Genomic DNA, 18573 nt, shown 5'->3' on the forward strand with positions numbered 1-18573 from the left:
TGATAAAATACAAGTATGATACAATCACAAAGTACTTGGTGATCTCTCCCAAAACAACCCAATGAAAGAGGGGTAAGGAGGATACTAAGGTATGATCCCAATGCTAATGCTTATGATGAATTTGCATGAGGGATCTTAGGGTCTTACACATGGGAATTTACCTATCATTGTTTTATTTTCAAAAGAATGTGTGTTAAAGAGGGGGTGTTTTATTATTATAGTGTTCGCCAAGGATTGGGGCCCTTGTGCCTATGTATCACTCATTCGGGGATGAGGAATCAGAGCTCCGTAGTTCGGAGTAGAAAATATTGGTGGGTTGGTTGATTTTACCTTTGAGAAAAGGGTTTTCTGGATGATTCCCTAAGGCACAAAAATGAGTTTGATGAGTTGTATTGCTTTTACCTTGAATAAGGGTTTTATGAAAGAATGTTTGTGATTATATTGTACTAAAGTCTATGGGCGGAGGTGATTATTCTAGATAACAACCCAAGTGTCTTGCATCCAAAATAATCAGAGTAAGGGTAGGAATGCTCCATTCATACTCATTCTCCACCACTTAAGGCTCGTGGCGCACAATAATAATCGTAATTTTATTGTATTTTTTAATTTGATTATGAAAATGCCACTTGATGTTGAATCAAGGGTTTGTTTATTTGATTATGAAATTTGACCTATGCAACATGAATGCAAAGTAACCAACAAGAAACTAAAGGGTGTCATTGTAAGGTAGCCCAAGAGAAAGCCTTGTGTGTGCAAAAGTGACCTAAGCTAAACAAAGGATAACGGTCTTACAAATATGTCCCCCTAAGGTGGTGTCATGATGTCATTCTTACAACATGCATGTAAGTTACGAATAAAATCCAACATTTACAAAGTATCACAAAGATAAGGAAAAGGCCTCCAAGCAAGGGTCCTAAAATGAAATCCTCTAAGTCCAAGTTGATTAAGAGTGGAGTGAATATTTTTGGTCTTATCATTTTATCATGTTTTTTGTTGTTTTTAATGTTTGATGACAATAAAATAAATAACAAGTAAATAAATATGCATGATGAATTTGTACAATGATGATGGTAATGAGTACTTGAATGTAAATTACAAGGTAATGACATAAAAGTAAATTACAAGATAAAGAATAAAAATATCACGATAATAATGATTAGTGGATATAAATGACACAAAATAAACCACAAGTTAATGGTAACAAAATCATAATAATAATGGTTAGTAGTAAATAAAGTTAGTGAGATATAATTAGTGGTTAGTAATATGTGCAAAATGAACATCTTGAGAATAATTTTTCATATGTAAAAAAAAACTCAAAATATGACACATTAAAGGATAGCTTATCATTGATGCAAAGTATTGAAGATGATTAAAAAATCAGCTAACAATAGATTTGTAATAAAGAAAGTTATGCAACCTTAAGTCCATCTATCAATATTTTAACAAATTATGATTTGTTTTGTTCTTACTTATTTTTATTTAGTAAGGTAGTAAAAGAACTAATAAATTTAGCATAATGTAAATGATATGGTTAGATAACAATAAACATAAACATAAAGTTCTTGGAATAAAGTGAACAATAAAATAAATTGCAAAGAAATAAATATTAGAAGTTAGTAGTTAGTGGTTAGTAGAATAATAATAAGCAAAAACATAAAGTACTTAAAAATAAAATGAGCAATAAAATAAATTGCAAGGAAATAAAGTGCAATAATATAAATGTTAGGAGTTATTAGTTAGTGGTTAGTAACAATAAGAAAATGTATTAGCAAATTAATGTAAAGAACATGGTTTCATATATGCATCAAATGACTCAAATATGGTTGAAATAGAGGCAATCTATCAATGCCTCAAAGTATCATGAATGATCTATTGATCAACCATTAATAGGTTTGAAACATTGAAGATTTAATCAACTCTAAATAACCATGACCATGATCTATCATACCTCATCAACCAAACAAATGCAACAACAAGTCCACAATAAAAGAAAATGATAACAAACACAAAGCAAGACTAAAAAAAGGTGAATAAAAAGGTAGTAAGAGCAAGAAATATTTAAAAAACTGTGTAAACCAAAGTTAATCATTTTTTGCAAGATTTAATCTAAATCCTCTCAAAAGATCAACCAAGAACAAACAGTCATTTTTCAACACAAAACAGAACCAAAAAGTTAACAAAGTTTAAGCTAAAACCATTACCAAAAATGTGAAAAAGCTAGGTTGAAATGGTGTTGAGATTGGATGTGAGGCAAGGGGTTTGGGATGAAAGTATTTATGGTGGAAGTTTAGTGAAGGGGTTGAGTTGTGAGTGTTAGAGAGTGGGATGTTTTGGAAAAAAATGTGAAGGGAAAAAAAAGTTGGTGGGGGTGACTTTTGGGAGAGAACGATTTTTTTTGTTTTAACCTAAGTTTAGAGAGGAGAGTGAATGACGTTTGGACAAAACTTTTGGGGGCTAGAAAGCATGGAAAATAGTACCCCTATTTATAGGGAAGGCAAGTGGGTAAAATAAAAGTCACTCTGTGTAAAAAAACAGAGTTACTGTTGTTGTCTTCGCAGGTGTAATCAATTACCATGATTGGGGTAATCGATTACACACACCAAAAATGACCTGGGAGCCTGATTTTTTGCCAGGTAATCAATTACCATGATTAGGGTAATCAATTACACAGTCCAAAAATGGCATGGAGCCTGATTTTTTTCCAGGTAATCGATTACCATGATTAGGGTAATCGATTACACAGTCTAGAAATTGAATTTTTTCCTGTTTTGTTGGTGTTTTCTCAGGTATGAACACCATGCCTTGAGCTCGTGCAACATGCCTTTGGTTATGGATGTTAATGCAATTATGGTGATCGAACGATGAATGTGTGTAGGAGTAATAGGGACATGGATCAGATGAAAGTTATATGGGGGTAGGGTGAATTTTAGGGTATGACAGTTGCCCCTATTTAATTTTCTCGGACCTGAATATATGGATAATGACGACTTCCAATGTGTTCAAGATAAGAGAGGATTAAATACTAATGGGAGTAACCAGAAATTTGCCCTGCCGGAGGATGATAACATGAGGATTTGTTAGGGATTATGCATGGTTATGATGATTATGCATGCAATGCGATGTATGCATCATAAGTATCTTAATGATAAAAGTTTGATGTTAAAACCCCAAGAAAATTGAGGGAAGAAAACTTCAATAGGGAATGATAAAAAGGGTGATCACTCCTAGTAACGACTGGGAAAAACAATATAGTGTTCCTTAGCAACGACTGGAACACCTAACGTCTATTCGGGGTCGAAAAAACGAATTCGATGATGATTCTTAACAATGGCTAGAACACCTGACTCGACCAGAGATACAAATTTCTACGAAGGTACAGTGATGATTCTCAGCGATGGCTAGAATACCTGACTCGACTCTGAAAGTAAACTTTTCACGAAGATACAGTGACAATTCGTAGCGAAGGTACAATGATGATTCTTAGCAACGACTGGAATACCTGACTTGACCAGAGATACAACTTTCCATGAAGGTACAATGATGATTCTTAGCAACGACTAGAATACTTGACTCGACTGTGAAAGTAAAGTTCTTATGAAGGTAAAGTGACGATTTGTAGCGAAGGCTAGAATACCTGAAATCCTCCGGGAAGATCAAACAATTCAGTGACGATTCTTAGCAACGACTGGAATACCTGACTCTGCAGGGAAATTGGAAAATATGGTGATGACTTTCTTGGGATAGAAGAAGTACACCGATGTTTCTCAGCATCGGCTAGAATGCTTGACTCCTCTGGGGAAACTTGAAATGAAACGAAACAGTTTAGCAATGATTCCTAACAACAGCTGGAATGCACGGTTGTGCTTTGGAAATTTTTGAAGATGAATATTGATTTTATTGAGGAAAATTCCTAACAACGGTTTGAGAAATTCCGAACTCTGACGAGTTAATTTGAGTAAGTTAAGGAGATACTTATGATGTGATGTTATGTATGTCAATGTGTGTTTGGGCTTTCACGGGGGAATGCATGAAACACAAGGTTTGCAAGTTATGCCGAATATGATTGGGCTTCGCGGGAGAGTGTACTTGAGGAATGCCAATGGTGATTGGGCTTAAAAAAGGTGATTGGGGAAAGTGTAATGACTTTCTGGTACTTGAGAAATTGGAACTCGACGTTCAAGCAAGCGCTGAATGTAATATTTGAGAATTCCTGCTGGGGAGAGAAATGATTGGCCTAGTCCCAACACCTGTGTGGCACCCCCGGGTTGGAAATTCCCAATGTGTTTTGGTTACCTTTAGAAAATTTCTGAAAGAAATATAATTCGATGTTGTCTCCCTTATAGTTCTTTTTTTTTGTTTTTTGAAAAGGGTCTTTTAATCAAAAAATTCCAATGTAATTTTATTTAGAAAAAAAGTCATATTTCGCAGACAAAGCAGGAAAAGTAAAAAATATGGATCACATGTGAGGGAACTAATTTTACTGATAATTGGTGCCAAAAAAAGGGGGATTTTGTACAAAGGAAGCAATTCCTAAAAGAGGTGATTGCGAAAAGAAAATGATAATTGTAATGGCAATGAAACATCTCAGGTTTCCACCAAATTCCAACTCTGATATAGCCTTTATGCCTTTGGTCGTCCTTTGATCTTGCTTTCAGAAGGAGGGTGATAGGATTAACTTGTTAGGGGACCCATAAAATTGACTCATCGGGGAATGAAGAAGGATTCCTTGTGGGATGCAACCCCTTGCTCTTATTAAATCCCTAATTTTTGCCTAGACCGCCCTTTCGGTTTTGCAGTCTACCAGGATACCCATTTTTGCATAAGTCGCCCTTTCGGGTTTTCAACATATCGAGCTTTCTGTTTTTTTTAAGCGTAGTATTTTTTGACTGCATCCACATTCACTGAGGATGGAAGATCTTCACCATCCATAGTTGCAAGAATTAAGGCTCCTTCGGAGAAAACCTTTCTTACAACATACAGGCCTTCGTAGTTTGGCATCCATTTTCCCCTTGGGTCAGTATGAATTGGAATAATCTTTTTCAATACGAGGTCTCCAGCCTTTAGGCTGCGGAGGAAAACCTTTTTTTCATGTGCCCTCTTGATGCATTTTTGATAGAGGTCGCCGTGGCAGATGGCTGTCAAGCGCTTCTTATCAATGAGGTTTAGTTGGTTAAATCGAGCTTGTACCCACTCAGACTCATCAAGCTTAACATCGGTCAAAATCCTTAAGGAAGGAATCTCCACTTCGACTGGAAAGACTGCATCCATGCCATACACAAGGGAGAAGGGAGTTTCCCTAGTGGAAGTGCGTATGGAAGTACGATAGCTGTGTAATGTGAACGAGAGCATTTTGTGCGAATCTTTGTAGGTTTCCACCATCTTTTGCACGATCTTCTTGATGTTTTTGTTAGTTGCCTCAACAACGCCATTCATCTTAGGCCTATAAGGTGATGAGTTATGGTGGTCGATCTTGAAATTTTAGCATAGCTCTTTCATCATTTTATTACTGAGGTTAGATCCATTATCAGTAATGATCTTGTTGGGGACCCTATAACGACAAATGATTTCTTTCCTGAGGAATCGAGTCACCACTTGTCTGGTAATATTGGCGTACGAGGCTACTTCTACCCATTTTGTGAAGTAGTCAATGGCTACAAGGATGAAGCGGTGTCCATTCGAGGCAGTTGGCTCTATGCGTCCGATCACGTCAATGCCCCACATGGCGAAAGGCCAAGGTGATGTTAGAACATTGAGAGGCGTTGGCGACACATGAATCTTGTCAGCATAGATCTGACACTTGTGGCAGGTTTGGACGTGGCGATGAGAGTCAACCTCCATAGTCATCCAATAGTAGTCAACCCTTAAGATTTTCTTTACCATAGCGTTCCCATTGGAATGCGTCCCAAAGGATCCTTCGTGAATTTCCATTATGATCTAGTTTGCTTCTTGCTTGTTCACACATCTAAGCAGAACCGAATCATAATTTCTCTTGTATAATACCCCTCCACTTAAGAATAATTTGGATGATAATTTCCGAAGATACTTCTTGTTGGTGATGGATGCGTCCACAGGGTACTCTTGGTTCTCTAAGAATTTCACGATGTCGTAGAACCAAGGATGAATGGCAGCTTCGTCTTCTACTGCCAGACAGTAAGCAGGTTCGTCCAAGTAGTTGAGGTGAAAGGATGACACTTCATTTTTCCACTTAACTTTAAACATGGACGCCAAAGTTGCCAAGGCGTCAACTAGATGATTCTCTTCTCGAGGGATGTGGTGGAATGTAATCTCATCGAAGTAAGGGACTAGTTTCAAGACATGCTCTTTGTAAGGAATGAGCTTATGATCTCTAGTATCCCAATCTCCTTTGACTTGGGTGATTACCAAGGCTGAATCTCCATAGACTTCTAGGATTTTGATCCTAAGATCAATAGCAACTTCAATACCAAAGATACAAGCCTCGTATTCAGCAATATTGTTTGTACATTCAAAATTTAACCTGGCGGTAAAGGGGAGGTGGAAATTAGTTAGAGAAGTGATTATTGGCCCAACGCCATTGCCGTGAGCATTAGAAGCTCCATCAAAAACCAAAGTCAATCGGGATCCAGGCTCGGGTCCTTCCTTGGGATCGGGGATGTTGCAATCCATAATCAACATGATGTCCTCATCGAGGAATTCAAAACGCATAGACTGATAGTCCTCCAAAGGATGTTGTGCAAGATAATCAGACAATACACTCTATTTGATGGCCTTTTGAGTGACATGTTGGATATCGTACTCGGTTAAAGCCATTTGCCATCGGGCTACTCTACCGGTTAGAGTCGGCTTCTCAAAGATGTATTTGACAGGATCCATCTTAGAGATCAACAATGTCGTATGAGTGAGCATGTACTGTCTTAAACATTTGGCAGCCCATGCTAGTGTGCAGCAAGTCTTTTCAAGCATAAAATACCTACTCTCACAATCGGTGAACTTCTTGCTCAAGTAGTATATTGCATGTTCTTTTCTACCAGTCTCGTCATGTTGGCCGAGGACACACCCCATAAATCCTTCGAGAACGGTGAGATACATGATTAATGGTCTACCAGGTACATGAGGCATCAACACAGGGGGTTCTTGCAAATACTCCTTTATTTTCTCGAATGCGTCTTGGCAATCATAGTTCCCAAATGATGGCTTGATCCTTTCGAAGAAGTTTGAAGATTGGATCACAAGTGGCAGTGAGGTGAGATATGAACCTAACAATGTAGTTCAATCTACCTAGGAATCCTCAGACTTCCTTCTCGGTTTTGGTTGCTGGCATAGCTTGTATAGCCTTCACTTTCTCGGGGTCTACCTTAATTTCACGTTGGCTAACGATAAAACCAAGCAACTTGTCAGATCTTACCCCAAATGTGCACTTGTTGGGATTAAGCCTCAATTTGAACTTCCTCAGCCTCTCAAACAACTTTTTTAGATTAATAAGGTGTTCCTCTTCGCTTTGAGACTTGGCTATCATGTCGTTGATGTAGACCTCAATCTCTTTATGGATCATATCATGAAAGAGAGTGATCATGGCTCATTGGTATGTGGCGCCGGCGTTCTTCAATCCAAAAGGAATCACCTTATAGCAGAAAGTGCCACATGGTGTTATGAAAGTGGTTTTCTCCATATCTTCTTGAGCCATGAGAATCTGGTTATAACCGGAGAAACCATCCATAAAAGAGAAAACAGAGAACTGAGCGGTATTGTCTACTAGTACGTCAATGTGTGGTAGTGGAAAGTCATCTTTGGGAATTGCTCTATTTATATCTCTATAATATACGCACATTCTCACTTTGCCATCCTTCTTAGGTACATGCACAATATTAGCATTCCATTGAGGGTAATTGGAGACCGCTAGGAAGCCGGCGTTGAGCTATTTTTGTATCTCCTCCTTGATTTTCATAGCCATATCTGGACAGATCGTTCGTAGCTTTTTCTTTACTGGAGGGCATTCTTTTTTAAGAGGAAAATGGTGGACTACAATGTCAGTATCGAGGTCGGGCATGTCTTGGTATGACCATGCAAACACATCTTTGTACTCCTTTAAGAGCTCGATCAATTTTGCCTTCACTTCGTCTTGTAGAGCGAAGCCGACTCAGACTTCTTTCGCTTCCTCGTTTGTCCCAAGGTTAATCACTTCCACTGATTCTTCGTGTGGCTGGATGACTTTTTCCTCTTGCTTGAGCAGCCTTGCCAATTCTTCAGGGAGTCCAGCCTCTTCCTCACACTCCTTATCGGCTTGATTAATCGGGTTGTCAAAGTCGTAAGATGTAGCAGAATTGTCATTGGTGGTTGTCGAGGATGATCTACACGATTTAAGGTCCATGCTTTTATTGATATGAAATAGAGGATGATTTGAAAAGAATTTTTTTGAAAGAAAATTGCCATTTTGAAAAAGGTGAAATAAATAAATGAAAGACAAGGATCTCAAAATTGATTGCGAACATAAACCTTTTTCATTAATGATTAATAAGGAAATTTGATGAGGCCCTACAAATGATTCCCCCATGCCTTGGGTTTGACATGGGTTGTTTTGATAAAAAGAAAACAACATTGGGAATTACATTTTAATCAAGGTCACTTTAGGTATTTCAGTCTCGGTCCATTTGGTGGCACCCTTTCCATCGGTCTTTGTGAAGATCAATCCAACATCTTCTTCTTTGTCTTCTTCCACGGCACAAATATAGTTGTCATCAAGGTAACCAGCACTTGATAAGTTTTCGGATAGCGGGAACACTGATCCCTTTGTAGCTATCAGCGCGGGCTTCTTCAAATTCCGGGAGTTGTATCCTAAACTGGTACAGTCCTTATTGGCAGGCAGTTCAATCATTCTTCCCCATCCTTGGGGGTGTCCATCCTTTATGATTATCAGGGCATACTTAAGAGAGGCCATTGGAGATTCAGAATCTTTTGATTCATCCCTTGCTGGGTGAACCATTTCAACATTGATAACTTCAAATGATTGGAACGGTATTTCCCTCATCTCCCCTTCTCCTTCAACGTAATGGAAAGATGCGAGGTGACTTACCACAATGTCCTCCTCACCCTCGACAACAACCAGTTTATCATCATCTAAGAATTTCAATTTTGGTGGAGCGTTGAAGTGAGTGCACCAGCTAAGTGGATCCAAGTTCTTCCAAGTAGACATCTGTAAGCTGGATAGATATCCATTATGAAGAAAGTGATAAGGAAAGTATGAGGACCAATGTTCATAGGAAAATTCACCCCACTGATTACACTCCTCCTAGTCCCATCAAATGCTCTTACTATAAGCTCGCTCGATTTTATTATGAGCCCTTCAACAGTTAGCTTAGCAATGGAGCTTTGAGGCATCACATTGAGGGAAGACCCAGTGTCTACCAAAACTCTTGATAGGACTGTGTCCACACACTCAATAGAAATATGGAGAGCCTTGTTAAGATTCTTGTTGGTGTAAGCCCTAGAGGCCAATACTTTTGGTATTTGTATCGAATTATTTATTAATAATAAAAGGTTTTTTCTTTATTATGTTTGTCTAATAAAGTCCCTAGAATATATAGTCCGTTTAATGTATCAAGTGTGACTTAATCATGAGATCACATTAAACATAAGGACATTATTCTTAAAGTATCCATAGTCGAGCTTTATTATGAAGTGGGATAACATTAAAGCATTAAGACTATTATGTATATAGACTGATGATCACATCTCATGGATCATGGATAAGGAGTTATCAAGTCTTAAACATAGGTATGAATATTAAGAGTAATATTTATACTGGATTGACCCGCTATGAGAATACTATATAGAATGTTATACAAAGTGTCATAAGTTATTCTCGTGGTGATAATGGTGTATACCACCCTTCGACCTGAAACCACTATGGACCCTAGATGTAGAGTTGAGTGCCTTATTGCTGATCAAACATTGTTCGTAACTGGATGACCATAAAGATAGTTGATGGGTACTCCACGAAGCATGCTAAGGGACATGAGTGACCTAGATGGAATTTGCCCATCCTGCGTAATAGGATAAATGTCTATGGGCCCAATATTACACTGGACAAGGATGACACGGTCTATGTCTTGTGTTCAATATAGACATAAGGGCAAAAGGGTAATTATACACATAAGTATTATCACAAAATAATTTGTCAGATCACATGACATTTTCGTGTCTTGGGTAGTAGTGATGTGTTGCTAGATACCGCTCACTGTTTATTATGTTAAATACGTGATTTAATATAATTGCCAATGCCGCGAAAACCTACAGGGTCACACACAAAAGGATGGATTGATGAGAGATAGAGTAACTAAGGAATATCGTAATGTACGGTGCCCTTAAGTGAATTGTAGAACATCGTAAGGTACGATGTACTTAAGTAGAATACGAAATATGGTAAGGTACCACGTGCTTAAGTGATTTTGGCATATTATAAGATATGGGCCACATACACTTGAGTGGGCTTTTTAGCTTGCAGCCCACACAAGTGGTTCTATAAATAGGACCCTTGTGTAGAAGCATTTATGCAGTTGCAATTTCGTTTCTCTCTCTCTCTCTCTCTCTCTCTCTCTCTCTCTCTCTCTCACTCAAAGCCTTCATTCGTAGCAGCTAGCACTAAGATTGAAGGAATCCGTTCGTGTGGACTGAGTAGAGCCGTTGTCATCGTTCAACTTTTATGATCGCTCCGTAGATCTGCATCAAAGGTTACAATCGCCACAAGAGGTAACGATTCTATCACTGATCATGCCCATTCGTAAGGATCACTAAAGGAGAAATTTTAAATTCCGCTGCGTTTTGGATCGCTCTTCTCCTTCAGACACCTCTATAAATAGGATTCTTTGGGGTGTTTCGAAGGCATCCAAGTTGTGCGGAAGCTCTGTCGAATTTGCTTCATAGTCTTAGGCATAAATTCACCTGTTAAAGTGACAATAACTCACATCAAGGGATTGTTACACTTGTTTTCATTTTATTTGTATTGTACTCTTTGATCAAGAACAAGCCTGTCGGCATTTTCGTTTGAATTCAAAGTCTTTGTTTCTTTAATTTTAGGTTTTTACCATTTTATTATTTATGCTTGTTATTGTCGTTACTATATTATATGATATGTTAGTTTTAAGTATAATTGCTTTGATAAAGTTATTTCTAATTATAGTTATGTCTTGCTAAATTTGTCTGAGTCCGACATATGAGGATTGTCGTTACCAATAGGGCGCGGTAGAAACAATAGGCGCGAAATTATGTTTTGGTTTTAGTTTCCAATTGTATGTTTCATTGTTTTGACATGAGAGTGAAGAACAAACTAAGGTTCTAGCCGATAGCGCGAGAGTGTGAGGAAGGAACCGGATAGTGGAAACTAAGTATGGACCCTAAAAACAACGAGAGTGCCTTAGGTATCGTTTAGGATCTCTTTGGTTTTCAGAATATGCTTTTTAATTAAAACGGGCGAGCGAGAGCAAAATCCCGTGGTTATGAGGTGTGGTTTTAGTCAATAGTGCGAGAGTGTGAGACGGGGCCTTTTAATCAATATTTTCTACAGAACGTAATAAAATCGTAATTAGTACCCGAATTATACCTAATCCCTTAGGAACACGGAATCCATATCCCGGGCTCGTTTTATCACCATTTTCAAACCTTTAGCAATTAGCGTTTATATTTTGGTTCGTATCCTTTTAACCTTTAGCCTTAGCTTTGCATTGCAACAATGGACAACATTAGTTTGATTATTAGTCTTTGTGGGTTCGACAATATTTTAAAACTACCCGATAAACTATAAACTTACAGTTATTATCCGACAGACGCGTTCATCGCGATCAAGTCTTTGGCGCCGTTGTCGGGGACTAATTTAGTCAATATTGTGATTCTGTTGTTGCGCAGTATAGACTAAGGCAACTTTTATTTTATTTACCCTTCTAAACCGTCAATTGTATTCCAAGCACTCGCTCACAAGGCAAAAATCTAGAACAACTAGTTGACGAAGTCGAGCATTTTATTAATTTACAACGCCGAGTACACAATTTCTGAATTAAGTATAATTTTTGTTTTCCAAAACAAAAATCAGAATCTAAACTAGCTATGGCTGAAGGACTACAAAACTGTCCTCTTAAGTATTATGTTGTTCCTTCATAGGAGGAACCACACAACATCATTGTTGCCCCTGTCATCAGCTGAAGCGATTTCGAGTTGAAACCTTCGTTGTTATCAGCCGTTCAACAAAACCAATTTTCAAGTAGTCTTATAGATGATCCAAACATACATTTAACAGTGTTTGTGCAGTACGCAGACACAGTAAAAGCAAATGGTGTCAGTTCCGAAGCAATTAGACTACGTCTTTTCCCTTTTTCCTTCAGAGATAGAGCTAGAGCTTGGCTCCAGTCTTTGCCTTCGAACTCTGTAACCACATGGGACGAGTTGAAGAAAGTATTCTTAGCCCGATATTTTCCACCAAGCAATACGGTTATGCTAAGAGCTCAAATCAACGGATTTAAGCAAAAAGACAATGAATCTCTTTTTGACACTTGGGAAAGATACAAGCACATGATGAGACTTTGTCCACACTATGGACTTGATCAATGGTTGATTATCCATACTTTCTACAATGGTCTTTTATACAATACTAAAATGAATTTAAGCACTGCAATCTACGGTGCTTTAATGGACAAACCATATGATGAAGCTTATGAGCTCGTCGAGAACATGGCTCAAAATGATTTCCAATTGGGAGGTGAATGTGTTGCTATAGAAAAACCAACTCCGAAAGGAGGAATGTACGAAGTCAATGGCATAGACCGCTTCAATGCTAAAGTGGATGCACTTACTCAAAAGATCAAAAGCTTAGCCATAACACCAACAGTTACCATAGTTGCAGTAACACCAAACTGTGAATTGTGTGGAACCCCCAGGAACACTAATGTTGATTGTCAGTTATTGGCTGGTATTCCTACCGACCAAGTAAATTACGCTCAAGGAAACCCATATTCCAACACTTACAATCCTGGCTGGAGAAATCATCTGAACTTTTCTTATAAAAACAACAATGCTTTATTTCCTTCAAACCTAACACTTGTTATTCCACCTGGTTATCAGAAAGGAGCCCTCGTTGCTCCACAAGCACCTAGAGTGTCAAATCTAGAGATCATGATGGAAAACTTTATGAATGCTCAAGCTCAACAAAACAAAGATTTCGCAAATCAAACTGCTCATACGAGTGAACTGATGAAACAATTGTCATGTAAACTTGATGCTATGGCTACCCATAGCAAAATGTTAGAAACCCAAATTTCCCAAGTAAACTAAAACAAGCAACAATAGCAGTCCCATCTGGAGCATTTCCTGGTCAACTACAACCAAACCCAAAAGGTCGTGCTAATACCATCACATTGTGAAGTGGGACCGAATTAGATGAATCGGTTGACCCAAGACTCCAAAATCTAGCCATGTATCAAAACTCTGGTAAAGAAACTGAAAAGGTAAATGAACCAACCAATGATGGATAGGAAGACAAAAGCAGAGAAGCAGAAGATAAAGAAACACCTTATATGCCTCCACCACCATACAAACCACATATACCTTATCCTCAAAGACTTTCTAAGTCCAAAAATTAAGGACAAATGAAGAAATTTGTAGAACTTCTGAAGCAGCTTAATATCACTATACCATTCACAAAAGCCATTACGCAAATACTTTCATATGCTAAATTCCTTAAAGAAATCTTATCTAATAAGAAAAAGCTTGAGGATAATGAAACTAGTATGCTTACTGTTGAGTGTAACGCTATTATTCAAAACAACATGCCTCCTAAGTTGAAAGACCCAGCTAGTTTTTCCATACCACGTATGATTGGAAAGTTTATCATAAACAAAGCTTTATGCGACTTAGGAGCCAATGTTAGTTTAATGCCTTTATCCACATGCAATAAACTAAATTTAGGAGATATAAGACCAACGAATGTGTCTCTACAACTAGCTAACCGTTCTGTTAAATTTCCAATAGGCATGCTAGAGAACATTCTCGTTCGTATAGGTCAATTCTATATTCCCACCGACTTTGTAATAATGGATATAAAGGAGGATTCCCACATCCCTATTATTTTAGGAAGACCTTTTTTAGTCACAGTTGGAGCCATCATAGATATCAAGAAAGGAAAGATAACTTTCGAAGTTGGGGAAGAAAAGGTCTAATTTATTTTAGCTCAATTCTTACAGGCGCCAACTATAGAAGATTCATGTTGTCTCTTAGACGTCATCGACGAATGTGTGAAAGAAATGGAGAGGGAACCATCTAAGTATAGTGAAGTACTAAAGGTTTCAGCGCCTCCTATATTCGAAGACGATAATTGGCATGAGCCATAGGTAGATAACAGTCTGAGGGAATGTCTAGCACTAACATCCAATCTAATTCCACACCCAAAGACACCTTCTGTAAAACTTAAAACACTACCCAAAGACCTAAGGTATGAATTCCTAGACACCAAGCTTGAATGACCAGTAATAGTCAATGCTGACTTAGGACATATAGAAACCGAAAAGTTACTTCATGTCTTAAGAAAGTATCCAACAACTTTAGGCTATAACATCTCAGATCTAAAAGGAATAAGTTCATCTATATGTATGTATCACATTATGCTAGAGGGGGGCTGTAAAGCCTCTACAGAACATCCGAGAAGAATCAATCCAATCTTGAGTGATATAGTCAAAAAGGAGCTACAAAAGCTATTAGAAACAGGAATTATATACCCGACATCCGACAGTAACTGGGTCAGTCCAGTACATGTCGTACCAAAGAAGGGAGGTGTTACAATCGTCAGTAATGAAAAGGGCGAATCCATAGCAAAACTAATTCAAATCGGATGGAGGATGTGCATAGACTATAGAAATTTGAATAAAGCCACTCGTAAAGATCATTTTCCATTGCCTTTCATCGATCAAATGCTTGAATGACTAGCTAAACATTCTCATTTCTGTTATTTAGACAGATACTTAGGATTCTTCCAAATTCCTATTCATTCTGATGACCAAGAAAAGACTACCTTCACATGTCCTTATGGTATGTTCGCTTATTGATGAATGACATTTGGACTGTGTAACGCTCCTACAACATTTCAGAGATGCATGATGTTGATCTTTGCTGATTTTATAGACGGAAAATGGAAGTATTTATGGACGACTTCTCTGTTTATGGGCAAACTTTTGAAGGATGTATTTCAAACCTAGAAATGGTACTTGAAAGATGCATTAAAGTCAATCTCGTATTAAATTGGGGAAAATGCCATTTCATGGTCCGACAAGGAATTGTACTTGTGTAGCGGTAAATTCGTGACTGTCAAGCTATGGATAAACTTGACGTTAATAAAACCAGAGTCGCCACTGTGCTTTTATTGTTTCCAAAGGAAAGGGGGAAAAGTACAAAAAAAACAAGGATAATAAGTTTTCAAATCAAAACTAATAAAATGTCAGAGATTACACGTAAGGGGGTTGGTTACACAAAGAGAAGGTGTTAGCACCCAAAGTGTCCTAAGTACTCCTAAGGAGCCCTTTTTGTGTGCATATGTTTTTGGGTATAAATGATGTTTGAGAAAATATAGAGTGTAAGGATAAGAAAAGAGTTCATTGATTATATTTTTGTGTTTGATAAAACCTTCGGTCTTGTGCCTATGTACCAACATAAAAATGAGGGATCAAAACCTCGTAGTTCGTGGTAAAAATTTCAAATGAGTTGGTGAGTTGATTTTAACAAAAAATTAAGAAAATGGCACAAGAGGACAAATTTTTTAATGAGTTTGTTAGCTCTTTTTGTATTTTGAAATTTAAGTCAATATGGTTAAGTTTATTTACAAATTTGATTTAAGAAAAAAATTAAAAATTCAATGGCATAAGGACAAAGTTTCTAATCATTAAAACATGTCTAAGTTGAAATCATAAACAAAGAATTTTTTTGAAAAGAGGGAGAGATTTTGAAATTTAAGAAGTGGGAGGAGATGAAGAGACTACCCTAAGCAAAAATTTAAAAGTTAAGAGTTGAAAAGATCTGACCAATGGGATGTAATCCAATAGACAAGAATGTCATATAGAAACCCATTTTCCTTTGGACTTTGATCAAGCAATAAGCAATAAACAATGAGCAATATCCAGACATCATAAGGATAAAGGCATCATATAAATATAGCCACATCCAAGCAAGCATTCTGATAGCTAGCAGTCTTCATTGTCTTCCAATATAGCAGATGAAATATTCCTTGATCCACTCAGAGCAAAACATCAGACATCAAAATAACAAAATAACATTTAAGCACAGAGACAGAGTAGCAGATGAACCAAAGAGATCCAAAGTCTTGCATTAGATGAAAGTTACTGTCAAAGATAGCTCAGTCTCAGATGTTGGCATTGGCCAAGTCCTTTAGCACAGGGAAAGTTGCTTAATTCTAAGTCCAAAAGTTCAGATCCAATCCCAATAGTTAATCAAATGTTTTTTTAGGGTTTTTGTTGTTATTAGGTGTTTTAAGGTCCTAAGACCACAAACAAAATCAATACCCAAACAAATATATACAATCATAAGATATGGCTCAAATGAGAAAAGTGAATAGGACTGAAACATAAACAAGTTATATGAAATGTAAATGGAAATGAATGATAAATGACTGAAATTTAAATTACATAAAGTAAATGACTTGAAAGTAAAAGCATAATGAATAAGAGTTAGTCAAATGTTAGTGTTGAGTGTTAATTGATTAAGTCATTCTTTTTAGAGAACACTCAACCATTCATTCACAAGTATGGATGCTTGAACCAAGACATCATCCATGAGAAGGGCTCCAGCTTGGATAATTCAACAAGTATGCCACTAGCTCTAATGAAAGGAAAAAAGGTCAAATTTTCCATATAATGCCATGAATAATGGGAGACTGACAATATCACTTACTAGAATGATATGCCTTGAGGGTCAAATTCAGCTCTATGTTAAGCAATCGTAATTGGACTTATGTAGAAGTCACAACTATCTGAGGTCGGGCAATAAAAATATAGGTGTTAATGCATGTTAGAGATTTGGTACAAATAACCAAACTCCTAAAACATGCCACACATTAAAAAGAAAATGGGAGGGACCTATCTCAGTCATGCTTGTATTGATTCATCTGACACAAGGTCATTGATGAATCAACTAGCATTTAGACATTAGAGATTTCATTGGTCCGGTGAGGGAATGAAAAAGAATATGGATGGAGATGAAGAGGGGGGGAGATGGAAACACAAATTGATCATGAGAGGAATTTCATCTGATCAAAACCATCCATTCATTTTAGGAGATGAAATATACATTTCATCAATCCCCTAAATCCAATGGTTTTGATCAAACAAAAATCAAATCACCCATGACCAAGGCCCAAACAGAAAGTCAAACATCATAAGACCATAAAAATGGCTCAACATAATTTTTAAACATTTAATCAATTTAAAAATGAATTAAAATGCATTTTTATTTGGTCAAAACCTCAAATCCCTCCAAAACACCAAATAAATGGCCAAGGGATTTATCCTAGGTCAAAGGACCTTGACAAAAAATTTCATGATTTTTAAAAAGTCATAAGTATTTTTAAACAATTAAAAATATGCACAAAAACACTTAATTCATGAAAAATATCAAAACCAATCCAAAAAATAATTTTAATTCAGAATATGGAAGAGAACAATATTTAAATTTTTTTAGTGAAAGTCCCATATTTTTTGGATGAAAATGGATTTATTATGAATTAAACAAAATAAAGCAATTAAATGGAAAATCAGAAAATATGAAGAAAAAAATAGGGGCCATCAGATCTCCCTCATTAATTGAGGTGGCAGATCTGATGGCCACGTGCGCGCTATCCATGATACACCTCAGTCAAAGCATCATGCGCGTGGTAACCAAAAAGGAAGGCTGAGATTAAAACATTTTAAATGGATCAAAAGGTTGAGAGAGTGACAATGCACTACCGGAGCCCTAGCTCCGGTCTTCTTCTCTGGTGGACCTCACCGGACTGGTCCACCCCCAACATTCACCAAAATAAAAAGTGTGGACATGGTTTTAAAGGAAAAATGCTCAGGAGCTCGAATCTGACCTCAATTTCTTCCAATTCCAAGTATATTGAAAGATACATGGATTTGAATTTTGAGGATCATGAATTGAGTTGCTTCAATTTGACCTCAAAGCAACTCAATCTTGTTGCCTACATTGGTAGGACTTCAACAAACCAAAAATCAATCAAAATAGATGAGAAATGAGGGAGAATCGAAGAAGAGAAGTTTCTGAAATTTCACCTTCGGGTAGCTTCAAATCAACTTGATCTTGCTTCCAATTTGGATTGGCTTGACTCTAGAAGCTTGCAGGAAGTGAAATTGATCAAAGAGAGGCTTGGGTTCTTGAAGTTTCAATCTCAAAATAGAAGGAGATTTGAAACTCGATTTCAAGTGAAATCTTCAAGCATATCCTTTAATGGAGGTTAGGGAGGCAATGGTTCAAAGCTTGGGCAAGCAGGACCCTCATTCTGATCACCAAGGTCATGTATATATAGGGTATCAAGTTTCTTTTCACACA

The 18573-nt window shown here is 37.2% G+C and overlaps 1 protein-coding gene across 1 annotated transcript; it reads left to right on the forward strand.

Annotated features, from left to right (window-relative positions):
- Positions 1 to 13613: 13613 nt before the first annotated feature.
- LOC127102660 (uncharacterized) lies at positions 13614 to 14183 on the forward strand. The gene has a single exon (XM_051040008.1). The coding sequence runs from the start codon at positions 13614 to 13616 to the stop codon at positions 14181 to 14183; it is 570 nt and encodes a 189-aa protein (XP_050895965.1).
- The last annotated feature ends 4390 nt before the right edge of the window (positions 14184 to 18573 follow it).

Source organism: Lathyrus oleraceus, chromosome 7 (assembly GCF_024323335.1).
Source record: "Lathyrus oleraceus cultivar Zhongwan6 chromosome 7, CAAS_Psat_ZW6_1.0, whole genome shotgun sequence".
NCBI classification, from domain to species: Eukaryota; Viridiplantae; Streptophyta; class Magnoliopsida; order Fabales; family Fabaceae; genus Lathyrus; species Lathyrus oleraceus.